The sequence below is a fragment of the Panthera uncia genome (assembly GCF_023721935.1).
Source record: "Panthera uncia isolate 11264 chromosome A3 unlocalized genomic scaffold, Puncia_PCG_1.0 HiC_scaffold_11, whole genome shotgun sequence".
Lineage (NCBI taxonomy): Eukaryota > Metazoa > Chordata > Mammalia > Carnivora > Felidae > Panthera > Panthera uncia.
In genome coordinates, this window is record NW_026057578.1 from 14,299,881 (window position 1) to 14,323,542 (window position 23,662).

The 23,662-nt window shown below is 52.4% G+C and overlaps 1 protein-coding gene across 3 annotated transcripts in view; it reads left to right on the forward strand.

Moving 5' to 3' along the window:
- Positions 1-614: 614 nt before the first annotated feature.
- The window catches only part of ELMO2 (engulfment and cell motility 2), a 39,753-nt gene continuing 16,705 nt past the window's right edge, over positions 615-23,662 (forward strand). Inside the window, exons 1-9 of one of the 3 annotated variants that reach the window (XM_049649925.1) lie at positions 615-698; positions 12,063-12,190; positions 12,484-12,524; positions 12,964-13,036; positions 13,375-13,425; positions 16,907-17,088; positions 18,617-18,716; positions 19,779-19,930; positions 22,385-22,463. In XM_049649925.1, the coding sequence (XP_049505882.1) occupies positions 12,113-12,190; positions 12,484-12,524; positions 12,964-13,036; positions 13,375-13,425; positions 16,907-17,088; positions 18,617-18,716; positions 19,779-19,930; positions 22,385-22,463 (756 nt within the window). In that variant the 5' untranslated portion in view covers positions 615-698; positions 12,063-12,112. Of the gene's footprint in view, positions 699-10,197; positions 11,957-12,062; positions 12,191-12,483; positions 12,525-12,963; positions 13,037-13,374; positions 13,426-16,906; positions 17,089-18,616; positions 18,717-19,778; positions 19,931-22,384; positions 22,464-23,662 lie in introns of those variants that run through there. The other 2 variants (XM_049649926.1, XM_049649927.1) reach the window with 2 other exon arrangements.

Consider the following 23,662-nt stretch of genomic DNA (forward strand, 5'->3'; position numbering starts at 1 on the left):
GGGTGCCCGGCCTTGCTCTGATCCGCAGGTACGGTGACAAATGCCACCTCCCACGGGTCCCCACTGATCCTACAGCAGAGCTGTACCCCTCTGCCTCTGCTCAGCGCCCACGGTCAGCCCCGGGTACCGGTATAATTAGCTCCATCTCGGTGGTGAGCAGCCACGGCTTCTCACAGCCTCTGACACGACTGTCACCTCCCACTCAGTTATCTCCACCGTTGAGTGTGCATTACATGCCCGCTGGGCATGGGGCTGAGTGCCACCAGAGGACAGCTCAGCCCTCACAATCTCCGAGTTGTCACAAGGAACCAAAACCTTTTCCTTCACTCTCAGGCTGTGTCAAAAGAAAAGTTTGGGGGAGAAAATGCCACCTCTTGGATCTGCTGAGGAATCGCGTCCCTCCTGACCCCACAGCCAGCGGGGTGGGCGATGAGGGTGGGGAGAAAGGAAGCCTGTTTCTTTAAGGGGCCTCTGCTAGTGGGGCGGGGACTTCCCCCGGCAGCTGGGCCCGCCCCCTCTTGAGTGACAGGCAAACAACCCAATTACAGAAAGAGACTTCAGCGTGACGGCGGAGCGGAGCAATAGGAGCCCGGGCTGGCTTTCGGGGGCGGGATCCCGGGAAGGCCGAGCGGGCGGAGGCTGGTGGAGCGGCGGAGGCGAGACCCCGGCGCGGGAGCTGGGCCTAGGTCGGCGCCCTGGTGAGTGCGGGGCGCGCCGGGCGCCGGGGCGCGGCGGGCCGCGGAGAGGGGCCTGGCCCGAGGGACGCGGGGCGGAGAGGCCGGGCCGGGAAGGGGGCCGGAGGCTGCGGCCTGCATCTGCGTCGGGGACTGAGGGGCAGAGGGGCCGGAGGGCGGGCCCGGGCTGCAGCGCGCAGGTTCCGCAGGGGGTCGCCGCCCTGCGGGGGCCGCCGGGCCGCAGATTTGCGACCGGCAGGGGCGTCGGGTGGGGAAGAAGGAGGGCCGGGCCTTGAGGAGCGTGGGGAGGAGGAGGGTGGGAGGATGGAGCCTGCGGGCGCGGCGAGCAGATGGGGGAGGGACGGGATGGGAGAACGCTCGCTGGGAGCCCGAGGAGCGTGTGGGGCTGGGTGGCCCTCGTCTGCAGTCCTGGAGTCTCTCTTGTCATCGCCGCCTCCGAAGCACACGCTGCTCGTCCCCCCCGCCCCGTCGAGCCGGCCGGCTCTGCAGCCACCAGTCCACCTACTTCTCTCCGCCGCTCCCCCTCTGTTCAGGCGTCTGTCGCCTCCTACCTGAACTGTGGCATTGTCCTACCTGAGGTGCCCCCACGCGCTCTGGCTGCTCTGCTGTGGGCCTCGCACCGTGGCCAGTGGGGTGTTTGAAGGTGCACATCAGATCAGGACACTGCTGCGGAAAACTGGCCAGTTGCCCACCTCTTGCAGGATCGGCCCCAGATCCTCGCGCAAGCCCCGGAGATCTGGCCCTTCCGACCTCTCCCTCCCGTTCAGTACTCTTCACACGGCCCTTTTCCTATTCCTTCTACATACCAAGCCCTGGAGGGGCGGGGTGGGAGGGGGGTGGTCCTTGTCCTTAGTCTTTCTGCCTGGGCTTCTCTTCTCGGCCTGGCTTAGTCCAGTAAAGTCTCCTCCGTCCTCTAAACCTGGACTCAAGTATCACTTCCTCGGGTCGCATCCCTGGGCTCTGACTCCTCCTCCAGGTAAATTCCCCACTTTTGTCACCCTGTGCACTTCTCCTTCGTGACACTTGAACAGTTGCAGTTTTCCTTTTATTTGTGAAAGTATTTAATGTCTGTCCCTCCCATCCAGACAGTAAGGCCCAGAAGACTGTGTCTGGTTTTGCTCCTTGTGTCTCCCGCATCTTGCACAAGGACCAGGCACTGTCAATATTTATTAAATCAGGGAGGACTTGGCTTTGACAGGAGGGAGGGGGCGTGAATCACGGTACCTGCCGGCCTGCCAGTGGGAGAAAGAAACCAACGTTGGAATACTTCCTGTGTGCCGAGCTCTGTGCTAGAGTCATGTTCGACGTCCAACAGAAATATAATGCACTAGGGTTCCTGAGTGATTCAGGCGGTTAAGCTTCCGACTTCACCTCCGCTCATGATCTCACGGTTCGTGAGTTTTTGTGAGTTCGAGCCCCGCGTCGGGCTCTGTGCTGACAGCTCAGAGCCTGGAGCCTGCTTCAGATTCTGGGTCTCCCTCTCTCTCTCTGCCCTTCCCCCGCTGGCATTCCGTCTCTCTCTCCTTCTCAAAAAGAAAGAAACATTAAGAAAAGAAGAAAAAAATACGATGTAGTGCATGTAATTTAATTTTTTTAGTAGCCACGTTAAAAATGAGTAAAAAAACAGGTGAAATTAATTTTTAGAACACGTTTTACTTAACATATTCCAAAATAATACTATTTTGACACATAACCAATATAAAAACACTACTAATGAAATAGTTCACATTTTTGCAGGTGTGCTAAGTCTTTGAAACCTGGTGTGTGTTTTCTGCCTGTGGCCAGTCTATTTCAGTTTGTGGAAACCACGTTTCCAGGGATACCTGAGCAGTACTGTGGTAGGAACTGCCCTATTGGGCTGTGCACTTCTAAAAGCTTCGCCTTCCTGTGGCATTTAATCCCGTTTACTTTCTTCTAAGGTAATTATTGTCTGCATTTTACTAATAAAAATCGTGCGGCTCCTAAAAGTTACATTGCCTACTGGTGAACATGCTAGAGTTTGTGAGCGGAGGAGGAAAGATTAGGACCAGTACCCCGTCTGGAGTCTGGAGTCTTGTCTTTCTATACCCTGTGCTGCCTGTAGGAGGTGTCATGCAAATTTGGGGGTGCAGGGAGTGGGGACGAAACTTGAGAACAGTGGCACCCGTGGGTAGATTGCCTATTCTGTCTGGTTTCATGCACAGTAGTGTGTCGGCATGCATCGGTGCCCCCTGTCTGGGTGGCTCAGGGACAAGCATCTTTGATGCAGTTGGAGGAAAAGTGTGCAAGACAAGTCCTTCTTGGACGTAGTCACTGTACCTCAGCACAGTGGACACCAACTCGGCCCAGTCCCCGGAGCCGGGTAGAAAATATTTGCACCCTGCAGCATCTCAGAGGTGCTGGGAGCACCACGCTCGGGTTAACAGCGTGGCTGTTCCAGTCCACAGTTGCTCACTGAGTGAGGTTTCCCTTCTTGTGAGGCCAGCGCTGTCCTAGGGCGGTAGAAGTCACCGCCTTCGTCTTCAGGATGTTCACTGTGGAAAGACGAGGCCAGGTCACAGGGTGATTGATTAGATGATATGCACGACACCCTGTGGTGCAATGAAGAGTGAGAGAGAATCAGTGGTTGTGCAGAGCCCGAAAAGTTGCCGCCGAGGCCAAGCTGCGTCACGTGCTTAAAAGTGTTGAATTTGAATTCCTTTAGGTGGGTGGGTGCTTTGCAGTCTGCCACAGTGCCTGCGTAGACGCTGCATGGCTTATTTCCTCATCTGCCCGGCTGGTTAAGGCGTTTGAACCTGTCACCCCACTGGGCATCCTGGTTTAACGTGAGTCACCAGGGAAGGTTCGTTGAGCACCTGTTATGTGCCAGGCCTTGTACTTGGCCCCTCTGCTTTGGAAGTGACTAAAAAACTCTCCAAGGTACTTCTTCTGGAAGAAAGTGGTATAGAACACCTCCAGCAGTGGTGCTTTGCCTTTTGTATTGATTTTCCTCCCCGATTGCCTTCACCTGTGTTCCCATTTTGTCATCAATATCCTGCAGCCTGGCAGGTCGGGCTGCTTCGTGCTGGGGAACGCGGTTAACGCATTTTTGTAACTTCTTCAAGTTCACACAGTTGGGGTTCTGCTTACTCCTATCAGGTATTGTGCTTAAAATGATTCGCGTAGATCATCCCACTTAATATTCACACCCACTTTATAGAGCAGGGTTGATTTTAACCCCCATTTCACAGATACAGAAACTGTTGGAGGGGGATCCAAACCCAAGTCTGTCCCACTCCAGAACACAAGCTCCTAAGCACTAAGTGACAGTGCCTCCCTAGCAGGTCACGGTGGAAAGAGGCCTCAAAAACATCTAGTGTAACCCCCTCACGTAGATCAGGACAAGAGGCCTAGAGAGGCCTGTGCTCGTCGCCAATCTGGGCAGTCAGGTCTCCTGCCCTGCAGTGGGGGGGGAACCTAACCCAGACATGGGGGGGCAAGACCTTCTTTTGTCCCCAACTGGTGGTGTGGCCTTGCCAGCTTCTCCGGACCTCAGTTCTCCTATTTATAAAATGAGAGGGCTTGGCCTGATTTTACAACACGAACAATGCTGTGTTGTTATGGTGGGTATTGAAGGAGTCGGGCCCTTAGCCCGGGATTTCAGCCATAACCCAGGACTCTTCACGGCTCACCACACCCCCTCCCTGCACAAGCTCTGCCGCCCTGTTGCAACCACAGTGGTCTGTTGAGGGGAAACATTTTCTTAAAGTTCGTCCATATTTTCCATCTCAGTGTCTTGTTTCCAAAAACCGAGGTAAGTGGTCTGCAAACACTGACCCCCTTCTAAATCCATTGATGATTATAGTTAGGGATTTATAAAGTTCTAGGCAATGAATAGTCCTCTGTCATTAGTGTTTTTATTCTCTTTTTAAAGGCAGTTAGGTGTCGGGGCATCCCGGAGGGTATTTTTAGGTGGAATTCTGCAGGCCCAGCCGTGTGCTGGGCATTGTGCTGAAAACTTTGGGGAAGAGAAGGCGGGGGAGTGGACGTGGGCCGGATGGGTCCTGCTCTCGGGTGGCTAACGGTCCAGTTGGCCGTGGCTCCTAACCCTGACTGCCGTGGGGAACACTTGGGTGGGGAGGGGGAGTCAGTGGCGTGGGGTGGGCATTGATGGTGCACAGCCGGGGTTGAGAACCACTGGCCTGCAGTCTGCTTCTCAGACTTGAACGTGCATGCGAACCACCTAGGGGTCTTGTTAGAAGGCAGATTCCGACCGAGTGGGTGATTGTCCATTACCGCAGGCTCCCAGATGACTCTGCTGCTGCTGGAGTGCAGCTCACACTTGAGTAGCAAGGGAAGAGGCTACATATAGAGAATTGCAAGTCACTGGGATTGTGGAGGGTTGTGTAAGAGACTGGGAGCACCGGTGAGGATGCGGTGAATTCTGCCTGAGGTGAGAAGACTAGGAAAGCCACGCAGATGAGTCGTTGTGTGAGCCGGGCCTTGAAGGATGAACGGAACTTTGCCACTTGGACGAGGTGGAGGGAATAATAGCTCAAGTGAGAGCACAGGTTCAGAAGAGCATGATGTTTGAGGCAGCAGGATGGTCTGGTGTGATATACTAGCGTGATGACAGTGCGATGACAGTTCTGGCCTCAAGAGCCACATGGACCCAGAGTGAGCCAAATGCTCTGCTAAGGAGTTTAAACTCCGCTCTGTAAGCATAGGAACGCTGCACAGTGATTCTCCGCGGGGTAAGAGGAGACCCAGGTGATTCTTAGGGTAGGTGTTAGGAAGAAGAAGCCCAGACAGGTACCCAGTTCCCATACCCTTACTCACTGCACTTTGGCTGCAGGTTAGTGGCTTTTGGGTGAGTCTGGTGTCCCGCAAATTTCTCCAAAAAGAAACGCCAGGGGCGCCTGGGTGGCCCAGTCGGTTTAGCATCCGGCCAGCTCTTGATTTCGGCTCAGGTCGTGATCTCAGGTTCGTGAGTGAGATCGAGCCCCGCATCGGGCTCTGTGCTGACAGCGCTGAGCCTGCTTGGGCTTCTCTCTCTCTCCTTCTCTCTCTGCCCCTCCCCTGCCCGCCCTTCCCCACTTCGAATAAATAAACTTAAAAAAAAAAAACCCAAAAAGTCAGCTACTGTTGGCATGACGGTCCTTCTCAGTGTTTCTAGCAGTGAGCAGTGCATGGCAGAACTTGAATCTCTGCCAACCCAATTCCCCCCTTCTGCACCTCAGAGCTCTCATCCTCATTCAGTGGCCCTAACTAAGGGAAGTTGAGTCACTTCTCAGATGAGAAGATTTCAGAAGGAGAAGCCTCTAGTGAGATTGTGGTTTTGATTAGAAAGAGGGTGTGACCTCCAGTTCCCTTCCTGGTGTGGCCGACTCTGTTGCAGGAAACATAAACCAGACTCACCCATGCCGCCCCCACTGAATCAAAAGCAAAAGAAGAGAACAAAAAGGCACATGTCAGTCCTTATCCTTAAAAGAACTGGGGGCGGCAGGGGGCCGGGGGCGGGGGTGGGGGGTGGAAGCCGTCACTGCCTGGGCCATCATTGACAAAGCTCCACGGGGCCCTTGGTAACAATGTTGATTTTGTAAACACACCTTCCAGAAGCCGCTTAGGGAATGCTCCATTGGAGACACCATGCTACGATTTTTCTCGCTTCCCCAGCTTTGCCTTTGAAACCCGGTGCTTTCATTCTCCTGCGTGAAACAGATTTCTCTTCCTCAGATCAGTGTGTGCGTCTCTCATCTCTCCCGTCCTGTGGCATTTTGAGTTTTTCCGAGCCGGCTTTACATCTGTAACACTTCAAAGGGGATGGCAGGTGAGGGCTGGCAGAGTTGTTTCATCCGGAAGAGGTGTTATCACTTCTTTGCCCCCCCCCCCCCCCCCCGGGCCTGGATGTGAACTGCAGCTCCCTTATCCTGGCTGCTTGGTGTTGAGCTCTGGAGCACTGCTGAGCGGCCGGCCAAGAGGCTATTTATAACCCCGAGAGTTTTGCAATGTTACTGAATCGCTTCGACCTAATTTCCACTTCCTTTCTAAAATGAAAACGAGAAGAGTAAGCAAGCCAGTACTGAGAGAGTTCCCCACAAGGAGACCCTTCGTCTGGGAATGTGCTCCGGACCATTTACTGCTCCGACTCTCCTGTCTCCTGGTGCCTCCAACAGAGAGAAAAGCCGGGGGGTTATTCGCCCCTTTCTTGTCGGTAGCGTCAGGGGCGCCAAATCTGGTTTTCCGGTGAGACACGTTCTCACGTTAGAGATGACGGCAAAACTCTCAACAGTGGAACCGCTGTGCAGTTGGAAGGTGGTAGGACGCGGAGGGAACGCCAGACAACCGGCACGGTTCTGGCCAGTCCCTCTCCATTCAGAGGCAGGCCTGGTTCGTAGGAGCTGAGGAGGTCAGAGCCGACGGATCTGTGCAGACACTGGTCCTTTCTGAACCGCGCCGGTATGCCGGGTGCCGTGCCAGGTTGAGGAGCTACAGGGTGTACCTGCCCTGGGGGAGGAGCTAGTGAGGAAGAGAGACGTGTAAATACATAACTATTGTAATAGTATGTACAGCAACCACAATAATAATACCTGTAACGGGGCAGGACGAGAGCCTTCGCAGGGGTCTGGACAGAACGCTGTGAGAACAGAGTGGCCCCCTCCAGTCTCATTTTGCTAGGGAAAAGCGGGGAAAGCTAAGAACGGTAGAGAGGAAGTGACATGTGAGCTGGGCTTTGATGTTCGGATAGGAGCTCTTTTGACCGTCCATGGAAGGGGGAGGACATGCAAGGGTACAGAAGAAACGAGGGGCGCCTGGGCGGCTCAGTCGGTGGAGCGTCCGACTTCGGCTCGGGTCACGATCTCGCGGTCCGTGAGTTCGAGCCCCGCATCGGGCTCCGTGCCGACGGCTCGGAGCCTGGAGCCTGCTTCGCATTCTGTGTCTCCCTCTCTCTCTGCCCCTCCCCTGCTCGTGCTCTGTCTCTCCCTGTCTCAAAAATAAATAAAACATTAAAAAAAATTTTTTTTTAAAGAAAAGAAATGAAAGAACGTGGCCTGCCTTGTAGAAATACCAACTATGCTGGGAACATCTGGCTAGGTTATGAAGAACCGAATGCCACACGGGGAGGTGTCGATCTCCTTCTCCAGACAGTGGAGAACCGTTCTCCAGACACCTGCTGTGGGCCACGTACAGCACTGCCTGCTTTTCACATGGCCTTCAAACAGCACCAGACTACCTGGGATCTAATTATTAAGGTTAGCCGTGTCACACTGAGCAAGGTACTTAATTTCACGGTGCCTCTATTGTCTCTTAAATGGGGATAATAATACGCCACACAGGGTGGCTTGGTGGATTAAATGAATTAATACAGGTAAAGCCCTCAGAATACTACCTTTGCACCATGCCATTGTTAGCTAACGTCATCAGCATCAAAGAAGTACGACGTAGAGGGGAAAGAACTAACTTTGAAGTCATAAGACTCAGCCGTGAGATCCAATTCTAATACGATTTCTCTCTTTTCTGGGAGGGCAGGGAGGCGTGGGAAGGAGCTGTGTGGAAGACAAGCTTCTCAACCGACCTGAACTTCACTTGCCTCCTCTGTGTAAAGTAGGGATGATTTACAGGGTTCTTTGAGCATCAGCTGTAGAAATGCCGTAGAACTGAGTGATCGGCTATAAAGAGGCTGTCTACCTATTAACTGTTACATACAACTGTCACATACATGTCACCGTATCACTGGTCTTTTCTAAACACACCAGACTTACCTAAGTGGGTTTCACTCTTCATTAATTCAGCCAGTGTTAATTGAGGGCCTGCTCAGTGCCATTATCTTTTTTTTTTTTTTAAGTTTCTTTACTTATTTTGAGAGAGACAGAGAGTGAGTGGGGGAGGGCCGACAGAGATGGGGAGAGGCAGAATCCCAAGCAGGCTCTGAGCTGTCGGCACAGAGCCCGACGTAGGGCACAAAGTCAGGAATCGTGAGATCACGACCTGAGCCGAAGTCAGATGCTTAACCGACTGAGCCACCCAGGTGCCCCTGAGTGCCGTTATCTTAAGCCTGTCATGCTGCTGTCTGTTTGGGCCTCCATTTAGAGTTCCTTCAAAGCTTGGGGTCAGACTCAGCCTTAGGCTTTTTCATTGCAATGAACAGAAAAGCAGTCCAGTTCCATTGAAAGGAGTTTTTTTTGGCAGGATCCAGGGGAATTTCAGGCACCCCGAGTGTAGGAGTTGGAGCCATGGAATCTGGGAAATCATCAGGCTTTTTCCATCTCTTTTTGGGACTTTGTGGTTTCTAGTTTGTGGCCTCTGCTTATCTACTGCACATTTCCGGATTCTTCCTGCAGAACAGCTTCCTCTGAAGGCTCTTGGTTTTTGCTTCAAGGTATCTTTGACTTGCTGGTGCCTTTGGCTTGGCAGGGTACCTGCTGTGAGGCTGACTGCAACATTTCTGATCCAGGGCCCGTTGTGATCCAACGTCCTTAACCCATGTCTTTAAATTTAAGAGAAAGAGCTGGATTGGTCCAGCTGAGGCTGAGTGTTCCCCTCGGTCCCATTAGCTGGGGCACCGCTGGGGAGGGTGTCATTCAATATGAATGGACTGCCTGCACTTGGTGAGAAAGGGCAGGGTTGCTGAGAACTCTCTCCAAAGACAGTATCCAGAAAGGAGTTCTAACAGATACTGGTTGTTTCTTAGCAACACATTGAACTAAGGGCGTAGTTTCTTTGGGTGAGGACTTTGAAGCGGGCAGTCTTCATTTGGGTTTGTACGTTCTACTTTAGAATCATGGAGTTCTAGACTCAGGAGGCACTTTACACGTGGTTTAGTTCAACACTCACATCTCACGGTAGAGACTTGGGTGAAAGGGACGCCTACACATCCCCTCCCCCCACAGCACTTAGGGGCAGGACTGTGACTAGGTCCTGAGTCCGTTGGATCCAAATCTAGTTCCTTCTTCTGCAGCAAAATCATCCCAGCCCAGTGATCTTGCTGCACCTGCACTGCCTCCTTATTTTAAAGAGAAGAACTGAACTAAGTAATAAATGGTCTAAGAAAGCCATACTGTTCAGTTCCATGTATTTACAGTACAAAAACAGGCAGCAGTCACGTATGGCAAGAGAAGTCAGGAAGGAGTTGCCTCCTGGAGGGCTGGAAGGTGGGGGATTGATTAGGAGGAGGTAGGAGGGAATTTTCTAGGTGATGAAAATGTGTCAGGTCTTGTTTTGGGCAGTGGTTATAGAGAGATGTGTGTATTTTTTTTTAACTTTTTTAAATGTTTATTTATTTTTGAGAGAGAGAGACAGAGTGCAAGCAGGGGAGGGGCAGACACACACACACACACACACACACACACACACACGCAGAATCCAAAGCAGGCTCCAGGTTCTGAGCTGTCCTCACAGAGCCCGACGCGGGGCTCGAACTCACAGACTACGAGATCATGACTGAGCCAAAGTCATATGCTTAACCGACTGAGCCACCCAGGCGCCCCGACATGCGTGTGTTTCTATTATATATACTTATGTATATATATATATACATGCATATACATGAGCTCTGCATTTCACGTATATAAATATACATGATATATAAATTATATCTCAGTTTTAAAAAATGATCTCACAACTGTATAGTCATACCTCCTAATTCTGGCACATTTACCACTAAGGATGGGGATACCTGCCCCAGGCACCCCGAGATTCATGGTACCGCCCCTGCTGTGCTGTGTCACTGGAGCAGAGCTTCTCAGCCAGGAGCTATTCTAATGGGAACAGTTGCCAGAGGCTCATTGTGTATCTAGGCCCATAAACATTGCATGTGGAAAATTCTGCTTGGAGCTGAGAAGCTTTAGGGGCCATCAGGCCGGCCCCCTGCAGCCCCTTCAGGCTTGATTTCGTTCCAGCGAACCGAAATTCGGGCTCACTCAGCGGAGAGGGGAAGAGCACTGGCCAAAGCCAGCCCCAGGTTCTGTGTCCTTTACTACTTACAGGCTGGTGGAACTGAGGCAGTTTAACCAGCCTCTGAGCGCCAGTTGTGTCCTCTTCAGACAGGAGTAGTAATCTGATTCCGCCTACTTCCTCAGGCTGCTGGGAGGGCTCAGCAAAACCGGTGGAAGCACTTTGAAAACCATCTCTCCATTGCCATGTCCTGAAAATGCTGGTATTTTCGACAGTTGACTTCTGGAGCAGCCCGCCCCGATCAGGACACTGGTCATGGAAGCTTCCCTCTTTCTGAGACTCATGGGTGTGTGGGGGAAGGAACTGTGACCCCTTTCACCAAAGGAGTGTGTGCTTCCCAGGCTGTGAGAACTGACATCTGTGCCTGGGCCTAGCAGTTGACAGCATAAGTGAATAACAGTTAGCAGCAGCTAGCATGTTCCGGGAGGGCCGGGCGGTCTTCGTTAGCGAAGCATGAACTGCGGAGAGAGGCTGAGCCCGGTGGATGCAGGAGGAAGGTTTCTTTCGTTAAGCGAGAGAGAGGCCTGTCCTGAGCCTGTAGGTGAGGAATGTAAATATACGTGGAAATAACCCATCAATCGAGTGACTTCCCTTCATCAGACCTTGGAGAGAAAATGCTTTAATTACTGCTTGGAGCACCACTAAGCTGGCAGTTGCCTAGGATACCGGTCACATGGGCCCATCTTCCAGACCTGTTCAAAATGATTTGTTTCCCTTCATTTTGGAGACACATGGGGGAGGGGGGTCAGAGGTACTTCCGGAGCCTCGTCCTCCTAGAGACGGGCCCTCGTGTGAGGCTGTCCTCACCGCCCCACGCTTGGGCTCTCAGCAGCCCTTGCCCTTGGCAGGAGGGACTAAAATAGCATTTCCTGTCCCAGTTCTCTTCCCCGTTTTCTGAACTCTGCGTCATCCCACACAGAGGAGGCTCCACACTGTGTCCTTTGAGGGGGAAGGAGTGGCAGCAGAAACTGGAGAGGAGGCGAGAGAGTGTGTGGCCGGGCCGGGCCGACACCAGGGGTCTTCCTAGGATGGCTGCAGACGAAAGGGCTGGCTCCGCTCAGCTAAGCACTCGACCGAGAACAGGCTCTGCCTATTCTTGTCTGTCTCAGAGGCTATGCTTCTCCCTCTCAAGGTCCCAAGGCCGGCATTTTGCAGTAAATTCATCCTTCTACCACACAGTCCTCCTGACCCTTAGACCGAAGTGTCACATCGGCAGATCTTGCTACCGGCTGATCCGCAGTTGATGGATAGGCTTTGTCCCGTTTCTACTTGCTGATTTAATGTAAAGAGACAGAAAGCCCAAGGAGAGGTTACGGTGTGATATAGAAAAATTCCAACCAAGTAGTTCGGTATGTCACTTTGGACACTATCTATCTTCTGATTCTCCAGAGTATCTAAGGAGTGGAAAACGAAGGCAAACTCTCTCTTTCCTTCTTTCTGATTCTTTGTCTCCAGGCGGCTGTGTTTGTGTGTGTTTCTTGGAGAAACAGGGCCCATTGGGAACAATGCCACCACCATCAGACATTGTCAAAGTAGCCATCGAATGGCCAGGTGCTAATGCTCAGCTCCTTGAAATCGACCAGGTAAGCTCCTGAAATGAGAAGCAGAGATGCGGGGAGCAGGATCTGGGAAGTGCATGGCAGAGGGTGTCTTCGGGGGTGGGGGCCGTTGGCATCAGGAGTAAGAACCAGCAACACGAACGTCAAGGCCTGTCCCGCCCTGCCCTGTGGAAGGTTGGTCCCGGCTTGGGAGAGGCTTCCTCTCCGGGAGGCAGTCCACACGAAGGCCCAGGTCGATCCTTCTTAGCAGCCCCTCATCAGAACCTTGGCGTGAATAGCCTGTGGTTGCTGGTGAAAGATCTCTCTCTCTCTTTCAGAAACGGCCTCTGGCATCCATCATCAAGGAAGTTTGTGACGGGTGAGTAGACACTGTCCTTGTTCTGGACAAGGACAGGCTGGCTACTAGAGGAACACTGCCAGACCTTGAGAGGAGTCTCCAGTTAGTTGCGTCCCCGGGATGGCGCTTTTGTGGATCATTGTGTCACAAAGGAAGTAGCTGAGGAGGATGTCCCTAAGAGCTCCCCTAAACCTTTTTCCCTCCTTTAAGCCCAAGAATGTCCTGCCCGAGGTCCGGGCGGGGTGCGAGGCCCGCCCCCAATTGCGCACACCATCTTTTCGCGGTGCCCATCTTTATGCAAGTTGCTTTTTCAGCATCTCCGCCTGAACCCGTGGGATCCCCCCATCCTCCAAACAGGCCGCCCAAGCCCTTGAGCGGCTGGGCTGGAAATGAACACGTGCAGCCTCTAGCCAGGCCTGGAGGGAGGGCCCAGTGCCTGTACTGTGTGTTTCTTACACAGGTGGTCCTTGCCAAACCCGGAGTATTACACCCTCCGTTATGCAGACGGCCCCCAGCTCTACATCACGGAGCAGGTCAGTGCCGAAGCAGCAAGTCAGGCCTCACTCGGAAGCGAGCCACCCAGGGAGGTGGCGCTGTCGGCCTGGCCGACCTGCAGGCAGCTTCTGTTTATTGGGGACGCACCAGCCCCTGCTTCCTCTAGTGGCTGGAAAACCATGGCTTCTACATCCTGAGGGCTCGGGGCACACGGAGGGGGTGTGAGTTCTCGGGCAAGAAGCACGCGGAAGGAGGCCTGACCCAAGAGGCTCGGTTACGACTACTTTAAAATGACAGCAAGTTCTCGTTGATTCAGCTGGCTTGCACAATTTTAATATTTTATCTCAGCTACTCTTTTTTCCTCTTTGCTACCCAGACGCGCAGTGATATTAAGAATGGGACCATCTTACAGCTGGCTATCTCCCCGGTAGGTATTCGGCTCTCCTCAGGGGGACGTTTATTTAACACATTAGATGATCACCCACCTTAGGCCAGACTCTTTTCCAGCAACCAAGACTACACAGCTTAAAAAGTCAATCTTTGAGGGACGCTTGGCTGGCTCAGTCGGTGGAGCAGCCGACTCTTAACCTCAGGGTTGTGAGTTCAAGCCCAGTGTTAGGTGGATATTACTTTAAAAAAAAAAAAAAAAAAGTCCATCTTTGCTTTCACAGCCTTGTTGGGAGTAAACAACCAAAGGCCTCTCTTAAACATCTTGACAGAAAGTTGCTTAGGCAGCTGTGGGGGACTCAGAAAGGGACCGCCTGGCTCAGCCTAAGGATTCCCAGAAAACCTTCCCAGAGAAGGGGGAAGCTTAGCGCAGATGTTGAAGGATAAGCAAGAATCAGCTGAAGAAAGAAGAAAATGAAAAGTATCCCGAGCAGAAAGATGTGCTTTGGGGAAGGCGGGGGTGCTGGGTGGCAGAGGGCCCGCAGCAGCCAGGGGAGAGCCAGACCCCGAAGGGTCCCGGATGGCAGGGGTCTCAGATGGCCTACTCATGGGTTTGGACTTTATGCAGAAAGGGAACGTGGGGACATTGAAAGATTTTCAGCAGGAAGGTATATTATGTTTAGATTTATATTTTAGGAAGATCACGTTAGTGACAGTGTGAAAGATGGGCTAAAAAAAGAAGGTTGGTGGTAGGAGGAATCTTTAAGAAGCTAATGAGCCCGTGAAGGCAAGTGACAGTGGAGACGGAAGGACAGGCATGAGAAATATTTAGAGGTGAACCAGGGGATGTGGTGACATCCCGGATATGGAAGGAAAAGGGAGAATTTGAGGTGACTCCCCGATTCCTGCCAGAGTGGCCCTTAAAGGCAACCAAGGGAGCAACCAGAAGGGCAGAGAGAAAACCAGGAGCAGGAAGTGGCTTAGGAGCTGAGGGCAGGGAGTGTCGGGACAGAGGAAGATATGGTCTGCAGTGAGCAGAGAGCAAGAAAACCGGGAACAGAAAAGCCGTTTGTTGATCTGGGGAGCCCATTGGTCCCTGGTGGCCTCTGCGAAGACGGTTTTGGTGGGGTGATGGGTGACAGACAGACTGCAGTGGCAGCAGAGTGAGGTCCGTGACTTTACCGCGCTGTCAGGAAGCTCGGTCGTAAGAGGAAGTAGACACAGAAGGCAGGAACTCGGGGATGTGGAGCCCAAAAGAGAATGCTGTTGAAAAGGGAGTAAGACAGGGGCGCCGGGTGGCTCAGTCGGTTAAGCGTCCGACTTCAGCTCAGGTCGTGATCTCACGGTTTGTGGCTTTGAGCCCCGCATCAGGCTCTGTGCTGACAGCTCGGAGCCTGGAACCTGCTTCAGATTCTGTGTCTCCCTCCGTCTCTGCCCCTCCCCCACTCGTGCTCTGTCTCTGTCTTAAAAATAAATGAACATTAAAAAAAAAACTTCTTAAAGGGGTAAAACATTCATGTGTTTCAAAAATCAAAGAGTTTGACAAAGATGCAGTGAAAGGTCTCCCTCCCTGCCCTCCCTCATCTACCTAGTTCCCCGCCTCCTCCACCCTTTATAGTTGCTAACTGCTGGTGCAATTTTTTTTATGTGTCTTCGAGAATAAACTAAGATGGGAGAGGAAGGTCGATGGTGCAAACAGACCGGGACCTTACTGGGTCAGGACAGGAGGAATCCAAAGCCCCGGTGGAGGGATTTTCGACTGCTCAGTCCCCAAGGAGGACAGTCGGGCATGGGGGTGGCTTAGGTGGAGAAGGGCTGCTAGAAAATTAAGGGCACGATGACACGTGTTTTCTTGGTGAGGGACGAGACTGGTCCGTCTGCGCGGAAAAGCGACGCGGAGTAGTAACAGCTAACGGTTCCGGAATGCCGGCATTCTGCTGAACCCTTTACATACGTGCTATCATTTAACCTCGACAGACACCCGATGAGATGGGTACTCCTGGCAGCCCCATTTTGCAGATGGGCGAACTGGGGCTTAGGTTAAACGACTTGCCGCTCGTCACACAGATAAAAACGTGGCGGAGCTGCCTCTCAAACCCAGGGCTCTCTGACTCCCTGCCAGTATTCTCACCAGCACGTTCTCCTGCTCCCCCGCCCCCCCTTCCCGAACTCTTCTCATCTTAAGGACTTCATTTCCCCCCTTAGCTCCGCTAGCTTAACGTGACAGCCCGGGAGTTGCTTTCGCAGACGTGCTGAAGCGTTTTACAGACCTCCTGCGCAGACTAGTTGACTTTCTCGGGAGTACATCTCTCTGGAGCAGGAGGCAGCGGCCCAGAAACGCTGTCTCAGGAGGAACGTTAACATTTGGAGTTGGAAGTTTCTTAGTGTGATGCAGACCAGTGTTCTTCAAATTGTTCTATCCTGTGACCTTTTCTCGTGGCGTGCGCCTTCTCCGCTATGGAGACTGTGGAGGATTTCTGTGTCCTTGAGAGCCGTGTGCTGGTCTAGGGCCGTCTTTGTAAGAATAAAAGAGGAAAGGCAGAGGGGAGAGAGGTGACCCGGCCTGACTCTTTGCCAGCAGCAGGAGCCGGGCTGCGGTCACTTGCTTAGCACTGTAAAGACCCCAAGAGCATTTTGCTCTCAAGGCTCTTCCATTCCAGCTGAGAATATGAATTAGCACACAAAAAAATCAAGAATGATGAATCGGTCACTTGCAAGGCACTGACTATAAAGCTAGCTAAGTTCAGCCAGAGGAAGGACCAGCGAACACTGGGGAAGGGCTTATGGCCGAAGCTTGTAGAAAGGAGGCAAGCAACCTGCTGGGAAAAGTTGGTGGGCTAGGAGAAAGCTTAGTCACCAGCCATCACTTTGAAAAAGCTATTTTGAAAGCTTCCAGCTCCTTGATACTCTTAAAGTTTCCCCAGGACTGTCAGTTTTGAAGAACAATGATACGGACTTGCAGAGAAGGTTAAAAAAAAAAAAAAAAATTGTCAGGCTTACCACATTTTCAGATTGAAAGGGACCTTAAAGGGGACCATCAGATTAAATCCTCCGTCAACGCAAGAATCCCTTGTGTGGCATCTTGGCCAGCCGGTTGTCCAGATTCTCCTTGATTGCTTTTGGTGACTGAGAGCTCCTTACATCAAGAGGCAACGTCGTCTACTGGCTGACGGCTTAAATTAATAGAAAACTTCCCTCTGTTGAGCCAATATCTGTTTCTCTGTCTGCCAGAGGTGGCGACTGTTGTCTCCTCAGTGTGTCTTGTAGTCCTTCAGTGGGAAGTTTTTGTAATCCATAGACCAGAGTGCTACAGAAGGGATACCCGTAACTACAGATCGGTCTTGGCATACTGGGAATTTCCTGATTGGTCCAATAAGCCTGTAGTAAGCAGCTCCTAGACAGTGTCAGCAACAGGGTCTGCCTCGGGCTGGATGGCCACAGAAAGGCCTTCATGAGCCACTCACAGAGCGGTAACCTGCCGCGAGGACCAGATGGCACACATCTTGTCTCTGGTCTCGTAGTCCCGGGCTGCACGCCAGCTGATGGAGAGGACCCAGTCGTCCAACATGGAGGCCCGGCTGGATGCCATGAAGGAGCTGGCCAAGCTCTCTGCCGACGTGACCTTCGCCACCGAGTTCATCAACATGGACGGCATCGTGGTGCTGACGCGGCTTGTGGAGAGTGGAACCAAGCTCTTGTCCCAGTGAGTATTACTGGGCTCTTGCTCGGGATTTCAGAGACTCTACGCTCGGCGGGGCATCCTTCCCTCACCTCCGCCGAGCCTCTTGAACTTACTGGGCACCTTGTGGGTGCAGAGCAGCGTGCCAGGCACTAGGGTCTGCACAGAGGAATGCACCGTCACGGTCCTCAGTCTCGTAGTCTAGCTGGGCTCTCACAGATGCCGCGTAGGAGCGAGAACAGGGGCTTCAGGAGTCAGGAAGAGAGAAGTCGGTTCACGACAAACCTGTTAATTTATGGAAAATGATTGGCCTGGGGGAGGCTAGTGAGCAGACTGTCCATTATTGACCAGAACAGGGGTCTATTCGTAATCACCCCCTGCTTCCTCTCTCCCCTTTCCAGTCACCTCCCCGCTTACACACACGTGAGCACACACAGGCCTTCCTCTGTGTTCGCCATCTCCCCACCACCCATTGTCACGGGGAGACGAAGCTCCGCAACTTTTCCATCTCCCTGCTAGGATGGGAGTGGTGGGGAACCGCGCCGTGAGCAGCAGTGAACGAACAGGTGTTTAGTTAGCCGTCTAGGCCTGTGGTGCCTCAGCTGGCAGAGAGGGAGTCAGAAATCTTTCAGCCAGTGGATCAGCTATTGAAATTTTCAGCCAAACCAAGCAGCTAATCATGGGTGTTTGTCTTAAGTCTCCGATTTTGCAGCTGCACTGAAATCCTGAAGCCTTCCGCTGCCATCAGCGCTGGCCCAGGACTTCCGCAGTCTGCCGGGAGTACGGCATTTGGCTGGCCTTGGTTTCCTCCTCTTTAAAACGGAGATGCTGCTTCCATTGCCGTATTGTCACGAGGAATTAATGGGTCCGAACGTGCCTCGCCATTGGGAACAGCGTTTGTTAAATCGAGAGCACCGTACAGACGTATAAAGGGTTGTGTGTAGAAGGAGGAGGGACACAGGAGAGAAGACGTCGTAATCCCCGTCCTCCTCCAGCACTGCAGTAAGGGCTTCGCATACCTTGTCATCTTGCCCTCGCCACAGCCCTGTGATGTTAACGCTGTGAGACCAATGCAGTCTTACAGAGGAGGAATTTCAAGTTTGGAAAGGTAAAATGTGCACAGTTAGTAAATAGTTGACCAGGATTGAACCCATGTCTGAAGTTTGTACTCCCTGTCCTGCACTCTGCCCCCTCTTGGCCTTGGACATGGGCTGTGGGCTCCCTTGGGTACCCCCGCCAAGTGTTGGGGTTGACAAAGGTCTGATAGCTTTCTCGGGTTGGGAAATGGATGAGTGATTGTGTTTCCCTGAGATGAGGCAGTACGGGGAAGGAGAGCCTGACCCGCAGCGGCCCTTCCCAGAGACGGATGGACACCTGGACAGAACCTGCTGCACACCTGCCGAGGCACGCATGCAGGCACTCGCAGCCACACCGCCTGACCCCTGGTGTGGTGCTGACACCGAAATCCGTCCCTGTTGCGGCTGCCGTCACACCTGTGTTCCCTGGTTCTGAATCTTTGTATTATTTTGTGTGTGTGTCGTTGATGTCTCAGCTACAGTGAGATGCTGGCATTCACCTTGACCGCCTTCTTAGAGCTCATGGACCATGGCATTGTCTCCTGGGACATGGTTTCCATCACCTTCATCAAGCAGGTGAGGCCTCCGGCTTTCCGTCTTCCCCGCCCCCCTCAGTGGCAGCTGGTCCTCTAGGTTCACGGAGAGATGCCGGCGAGATCGCTGTGCTGCTGGCGGTCGGCTCTCTACCCCCGAGGCCCGTTTTTTTTTTATCCTCACGCTCGGGCCTTCCTGGGGCTCCTGAGAGAATTCCTTCATTGCCCTCGAAGATGGAAACGGGCTCCCAGAACTGGAGGTGGCCAAAGCGGGACGGGGTTGTCAGTGAGGCCTGGGACGACACTAGCCGGTCAGCCAGTACGAGCCCGGCGTCTCTGACCTGCTCCCTGCGCGCTCCCTTCTCTTTGAGACACATGTTCACGTCGTCCGCCTTGTATGTCAGTCTGCCTTCTGCGGGCGGGTCTGCAAGGCAACCTGCTCGGGTTGTCAGATCGACCTGGGTGCATGGGAGGGCGTACTTTTGCTTTCCTTTGTTCTGTAGGGAGGGGCAGCATCACTTCCAAAAAGTGAACTAAAACCAATGAGTAATGTATCTGCTGACCTAGAATCACACCTGTTGTTGGCTCGGGACATTGGGAATTTCCTGACGCCGGAGATATTTAGGCAAAAGTGAAATGGGCACGTGTCGAGGACATTACAATGGAGCTTGAGAATAACGGGGGGTGATGAGATTACAAGACTTTGAGGGCTTCCTGCCTCTTGAGCCTCTGCCGGCCTGTGTGTGTGTAGGGGCACAGTGTGTGTGTCAGGACAAGGGCCCATGGCGATCAAAGGAGTTCCCGATTTCATTAAGATCCTGTGCTTTCTCCACTCCGCTTTCCCATGCCTGAACCTCATTTTGAAAACAAAGGATCGAGCCCTTAGATTTTGAGGAAACACAGTTGACTGGAAGCTGTTGTTTGAATTTGAATTGTCCATGCCTAGGGACCATAAACCAGACACCGCTGTCCACGTGGGGACAGTGGCCCGGTATGGATGGCATACCAGGAAGGAGAGCCTTCGTGGGCTAACCTCAGAGACTCGAGTCGCCCAGCACGCTTGGGCCCCGGGCTCCCTGACTGATCTGGCCCTCGCTGGCTGTAGATTGCAGGGTACGTGAGCCAGCCCATGGTGGACGTGTCAATCCTTCAGAGGTCCCTGGCCATCCTGGAGAGCATGGTCTTGAACAGCCAGAGCCTGTACCAGAAGATAGCAGAGGAAATCACCGTGGGACAGCTCATCTCTCACCTCCAGGTGTGAGTAAGAGACCCCGCCCCGGCCCCCTTCTCGCCTCTTATTCTCCGTAGGTCTCCCAGCCCTACCCCTTTGCTTGTGTTCCAAACCACTGGCCTGCTTGTTCACTCATTCGTCAGCACTTTCACACTATGGGAACGCTCCCGGGATTGGGCCCCGATGGTGTCACGCTCCTGCCGCAATCCTCCGCAGCGCCCCTTGTCCCTCAGGCTGAAGGGAAGTTTTCCCGGCCTCCCTGTACCGCCGCGTCCCAGACAGAATTAGATGCTCTCTCCTCTTTGGGCCAAATAGTCTCTGTTTGTACCTATGAGAATTATATAGAAAATCCCCTGTTTTTGTTATCTGCCTCCCATTTTAAGCTTTGAGCTCTCTGGGAAGAGGGACCAGTCATTTTTGGATCCCTTGCTTTGGTTTAAGGAGAAGTCAATTAGTATTTGAGAATGAACACTTAGCAAACTAGCAGTGTGCTGTGTGTGTGGGGCCGGGGGGAGGGTAGCAAAAACTATTGTATAGGACACGAGTTCGGGCTTTCCATTCAGATCCCGGCTCCACTGTGTCCTAACTAGGTCTCTGCCTTCCACATGTCACCTTGTCCCATCTGGTCTCCGTTTCCTCAGGTCCAGGCTGGGGTTCACCCTCTCCATTACTCAGACTTGTGAGGCTCAAAGGGGTTAGAAGGTCTAGCATAGTGGCCAGCGGAGGATGGGTATATAATTCAGGAGTTTTTTGTTCTTGTTTGTTTTTGAAGAAGCTTATCCCATTCCAGGCCATTTTGTCAAATGGTAAAACCAGAAGACAGATGAGCCCTTTGGAGCCCTGTTCCTCTCCTCCCCATTCTTTGTACTTCACTTTAACCCTATTTAAGGGGGCTGGACTCCCCAAAACAAGGTGGTGATACTGTTGACTCCTTTGTTCCCTTTTAGCCTTTTGGGCATGGACAGAGTGCCGACAGAATGACCTGTCAGGCCCGGGGAAGCCACAGCTCCCAGCTTTGCTTATTTATAGCAGCCTTGTCTTCATTCAGCTGTGCTCCCAACCTGTCCCCACCCCACCCTCCCGCCAACAGCCCCGATTTCTCCTTGTCACTTCTAAGGAATTCTTCAGTCTCTGTTTTCATACCCCAAAGCCAAAAGGTTGTTTGAAGTGAAGGGAACATTATAAACTCCAGATGGAGAGTTCTGATTTTCCTGACGTCAGACTTACCTCTCTGTTTCTTTGTTTCTGAATCAGGAATGACCCAGTTGGGTACCCAAGGATGATAGAGGACAATGGCATTTCTTAGGGGTCAGTCCGTGAACATTTTCAGCCCGTAGCTACTACCAGAAATTATGTCCTCTGCTGTTGGGGCTGAGAGATACTTAGTGCCCTCCGTGAGACCTCCAGGATGCCCCCACCCATCCACCCCACCTGAGCAGGAAGTCTGCTAGCCCGTCTAAGAAGAGAGCCACGGAATGCATCCCCAGTGCGGCCCTTGGAGACATTTTGCCAAGTGCTTGGATTATAAGATTCCAGAGAACGGTTGTCTTTAATTCATTCGTATTAAAATGAAATCAGTTTAGGGGCGCCTGGGCGGCTCAGCTGGTTGAGCATCCGACTTGGTTTTGGCTCAGATCACGATCCCAGGGTCATGGGATCGGGCCGTGCGTTGGGCTCTGTGCAAACGTGGAGCCTGCTTACGAGTCTCTCTCTCCCTCTGCCCCTCCCCGGCTCGTGCGCGCCCTCTCTCTCTCTCCCCCCAAAATAAAAAATAAACGAAATAAATTTGTAGTTGAAGACTTTGAAAAGACTCACAAAGAGTCAATCCTTTTCCCATTTTCCCACCTGCAGACATAACTACTGTTCACATTAAATTAACTGCCCTGCTAGTCTTTTTTTCTGTGTATGTTTTTGTTAACAAAACTGGGAGCTTACTACACATACTGTGTGTACCTTGACGTTCTTATGAAATAATATCTCTTGAACGTTTCCCCATGTTAAAGAGTCTTGGTGGTTCTAAATCTTTTTTGCATGCCATATGCCTTTGAAAATTCAGTAACAGTTATAGACTCTCACCTCCTTGGAGAAAATAACACATAGTCAACCAACCGCATGGAATAATTTCTGCACCATTTCTAGGGTTTACAGACACTCCAGACTCATCCCCGAGTCCCAGGTGAAGAACCTTCCCGACATGATTTTTATTGATGACCTACGACATTTGGATTATTTACCATTCTTTCTTTTTTTTAATAGTACTCGAATGAAACACTTTGCCCAACTCTCTGATTCCTGTCTTTGGATAAGTTGCTCTTAGTGTAGTGGCCGGGTCACAGAGTATGCCCACTTTCGAGGCTTTTGAGGCTTCACCCCAGACGATTATTTGATTACCATCTACAAGCGACTGCTGTAAACGCCCCACGGGGCTCTCGCCGGTCCGTCTTCTAATGTCCCTCTGCCTTCTTTCTCCACCGGCACAGCTCCAACCAGGAGATTCAGACCTACGCCATTGCACTGATTAACGCGCTTTTCCTGAAGGCTCCTGAGGACAAACGACAGGTCTGTGGCTGTCTTTTCAAGCTTTTCATCTGGGCTCTTCCAGGAGAAGAGTTGTCACCCACCTACCCTTTGCTGCACGGAGAGCAGAAATGCAGCCATTTCCCCCAAGAGTCCCTTGCTCCTGTCCCTGTGTGTCAGGCCCCGTAGTTCCAGGGAAGAACTAGAAGGGGACCCCGCGGGTCTCGCGTCAGAGCAGGGGCCTGCAAACTTTCTCCTCTAAAGGGCCGGAGAGTAAATATTTCTTGCTCTGTGGGCCGATGGTCTGCGTGGCAGCTGTCCCACTTTGTCATCATAGCCAAAGTAGCCTCAGACAATAGGAAAGCAAATGGGTGTGGTGTCTTCCAGAAAGACCTTAGATACACAACTAGGGGACAAGCCCAGTTTGGTCTTAGTTGCTGACCCTGGCTTAGAGGGTCAAGAAGGAGGGGGAGGAGACCTTCCAGGCATCACTGTCAAGTCCACGGAGACCCTTACTTAAGGAAGCAAGGCGGGGGGGGGGGGGGCGGGGGGACTTGGCACAAAGTTTCATGTATGAAGGCCTCTGGCCCAGATTCTAAGGTGCTTTCTTCCCCTGCTCGTTAGCTGTGTGACATAATGCAAATCGCTCTGCTTCTCTGAACCCCAGTTTCCTCATCTGTAACCTGGGAGCGGCAACATCTGCCCCGTTGACTTCACGGGGATGTGAGGAGAAGAAACAAGACCCCTGTCTTACAAGTGAGGAAACCAGGAATCAGCTGGGCAGGGAAGAGCACTGACCTGAGTCCGGGGCCTGAGGCTACGTGCTCTTCTGGGCTGGGCAGGTGCTTTAACCTCTGGGTCTCCAGTTGCTCTTTCTGTAAATGAAAGGGCCAGATTAAGTGATCGCTAAGGGCCCTTCCGACACCGACACTCTAGATACAGCTGGTAAAAGCCCAAGTGGTGTATACAAGACTTTAAAATTCTCCGTCAACACCATGGGCTCTGTAAAGTTGAAATCCACGTGGGTTCATGCACTGAGCTCCTGGTGGGTTCCGGTGGGAGGAGCCGGAGCGTCCATGGTTCCGTCTGTCCTCGTCTGGATGGCTTTGCTCTGTTAATCTCTTCCTTCCTAGTCCAGTTTTGAATGTGAGCTCATTCTGCCATCTGCTTCTCTCTGTGCTTTTTGCTTTCTGCCGGCAGGACAAGCACCTTAACCCTCTAGACCTACCTGTCACTGTAAG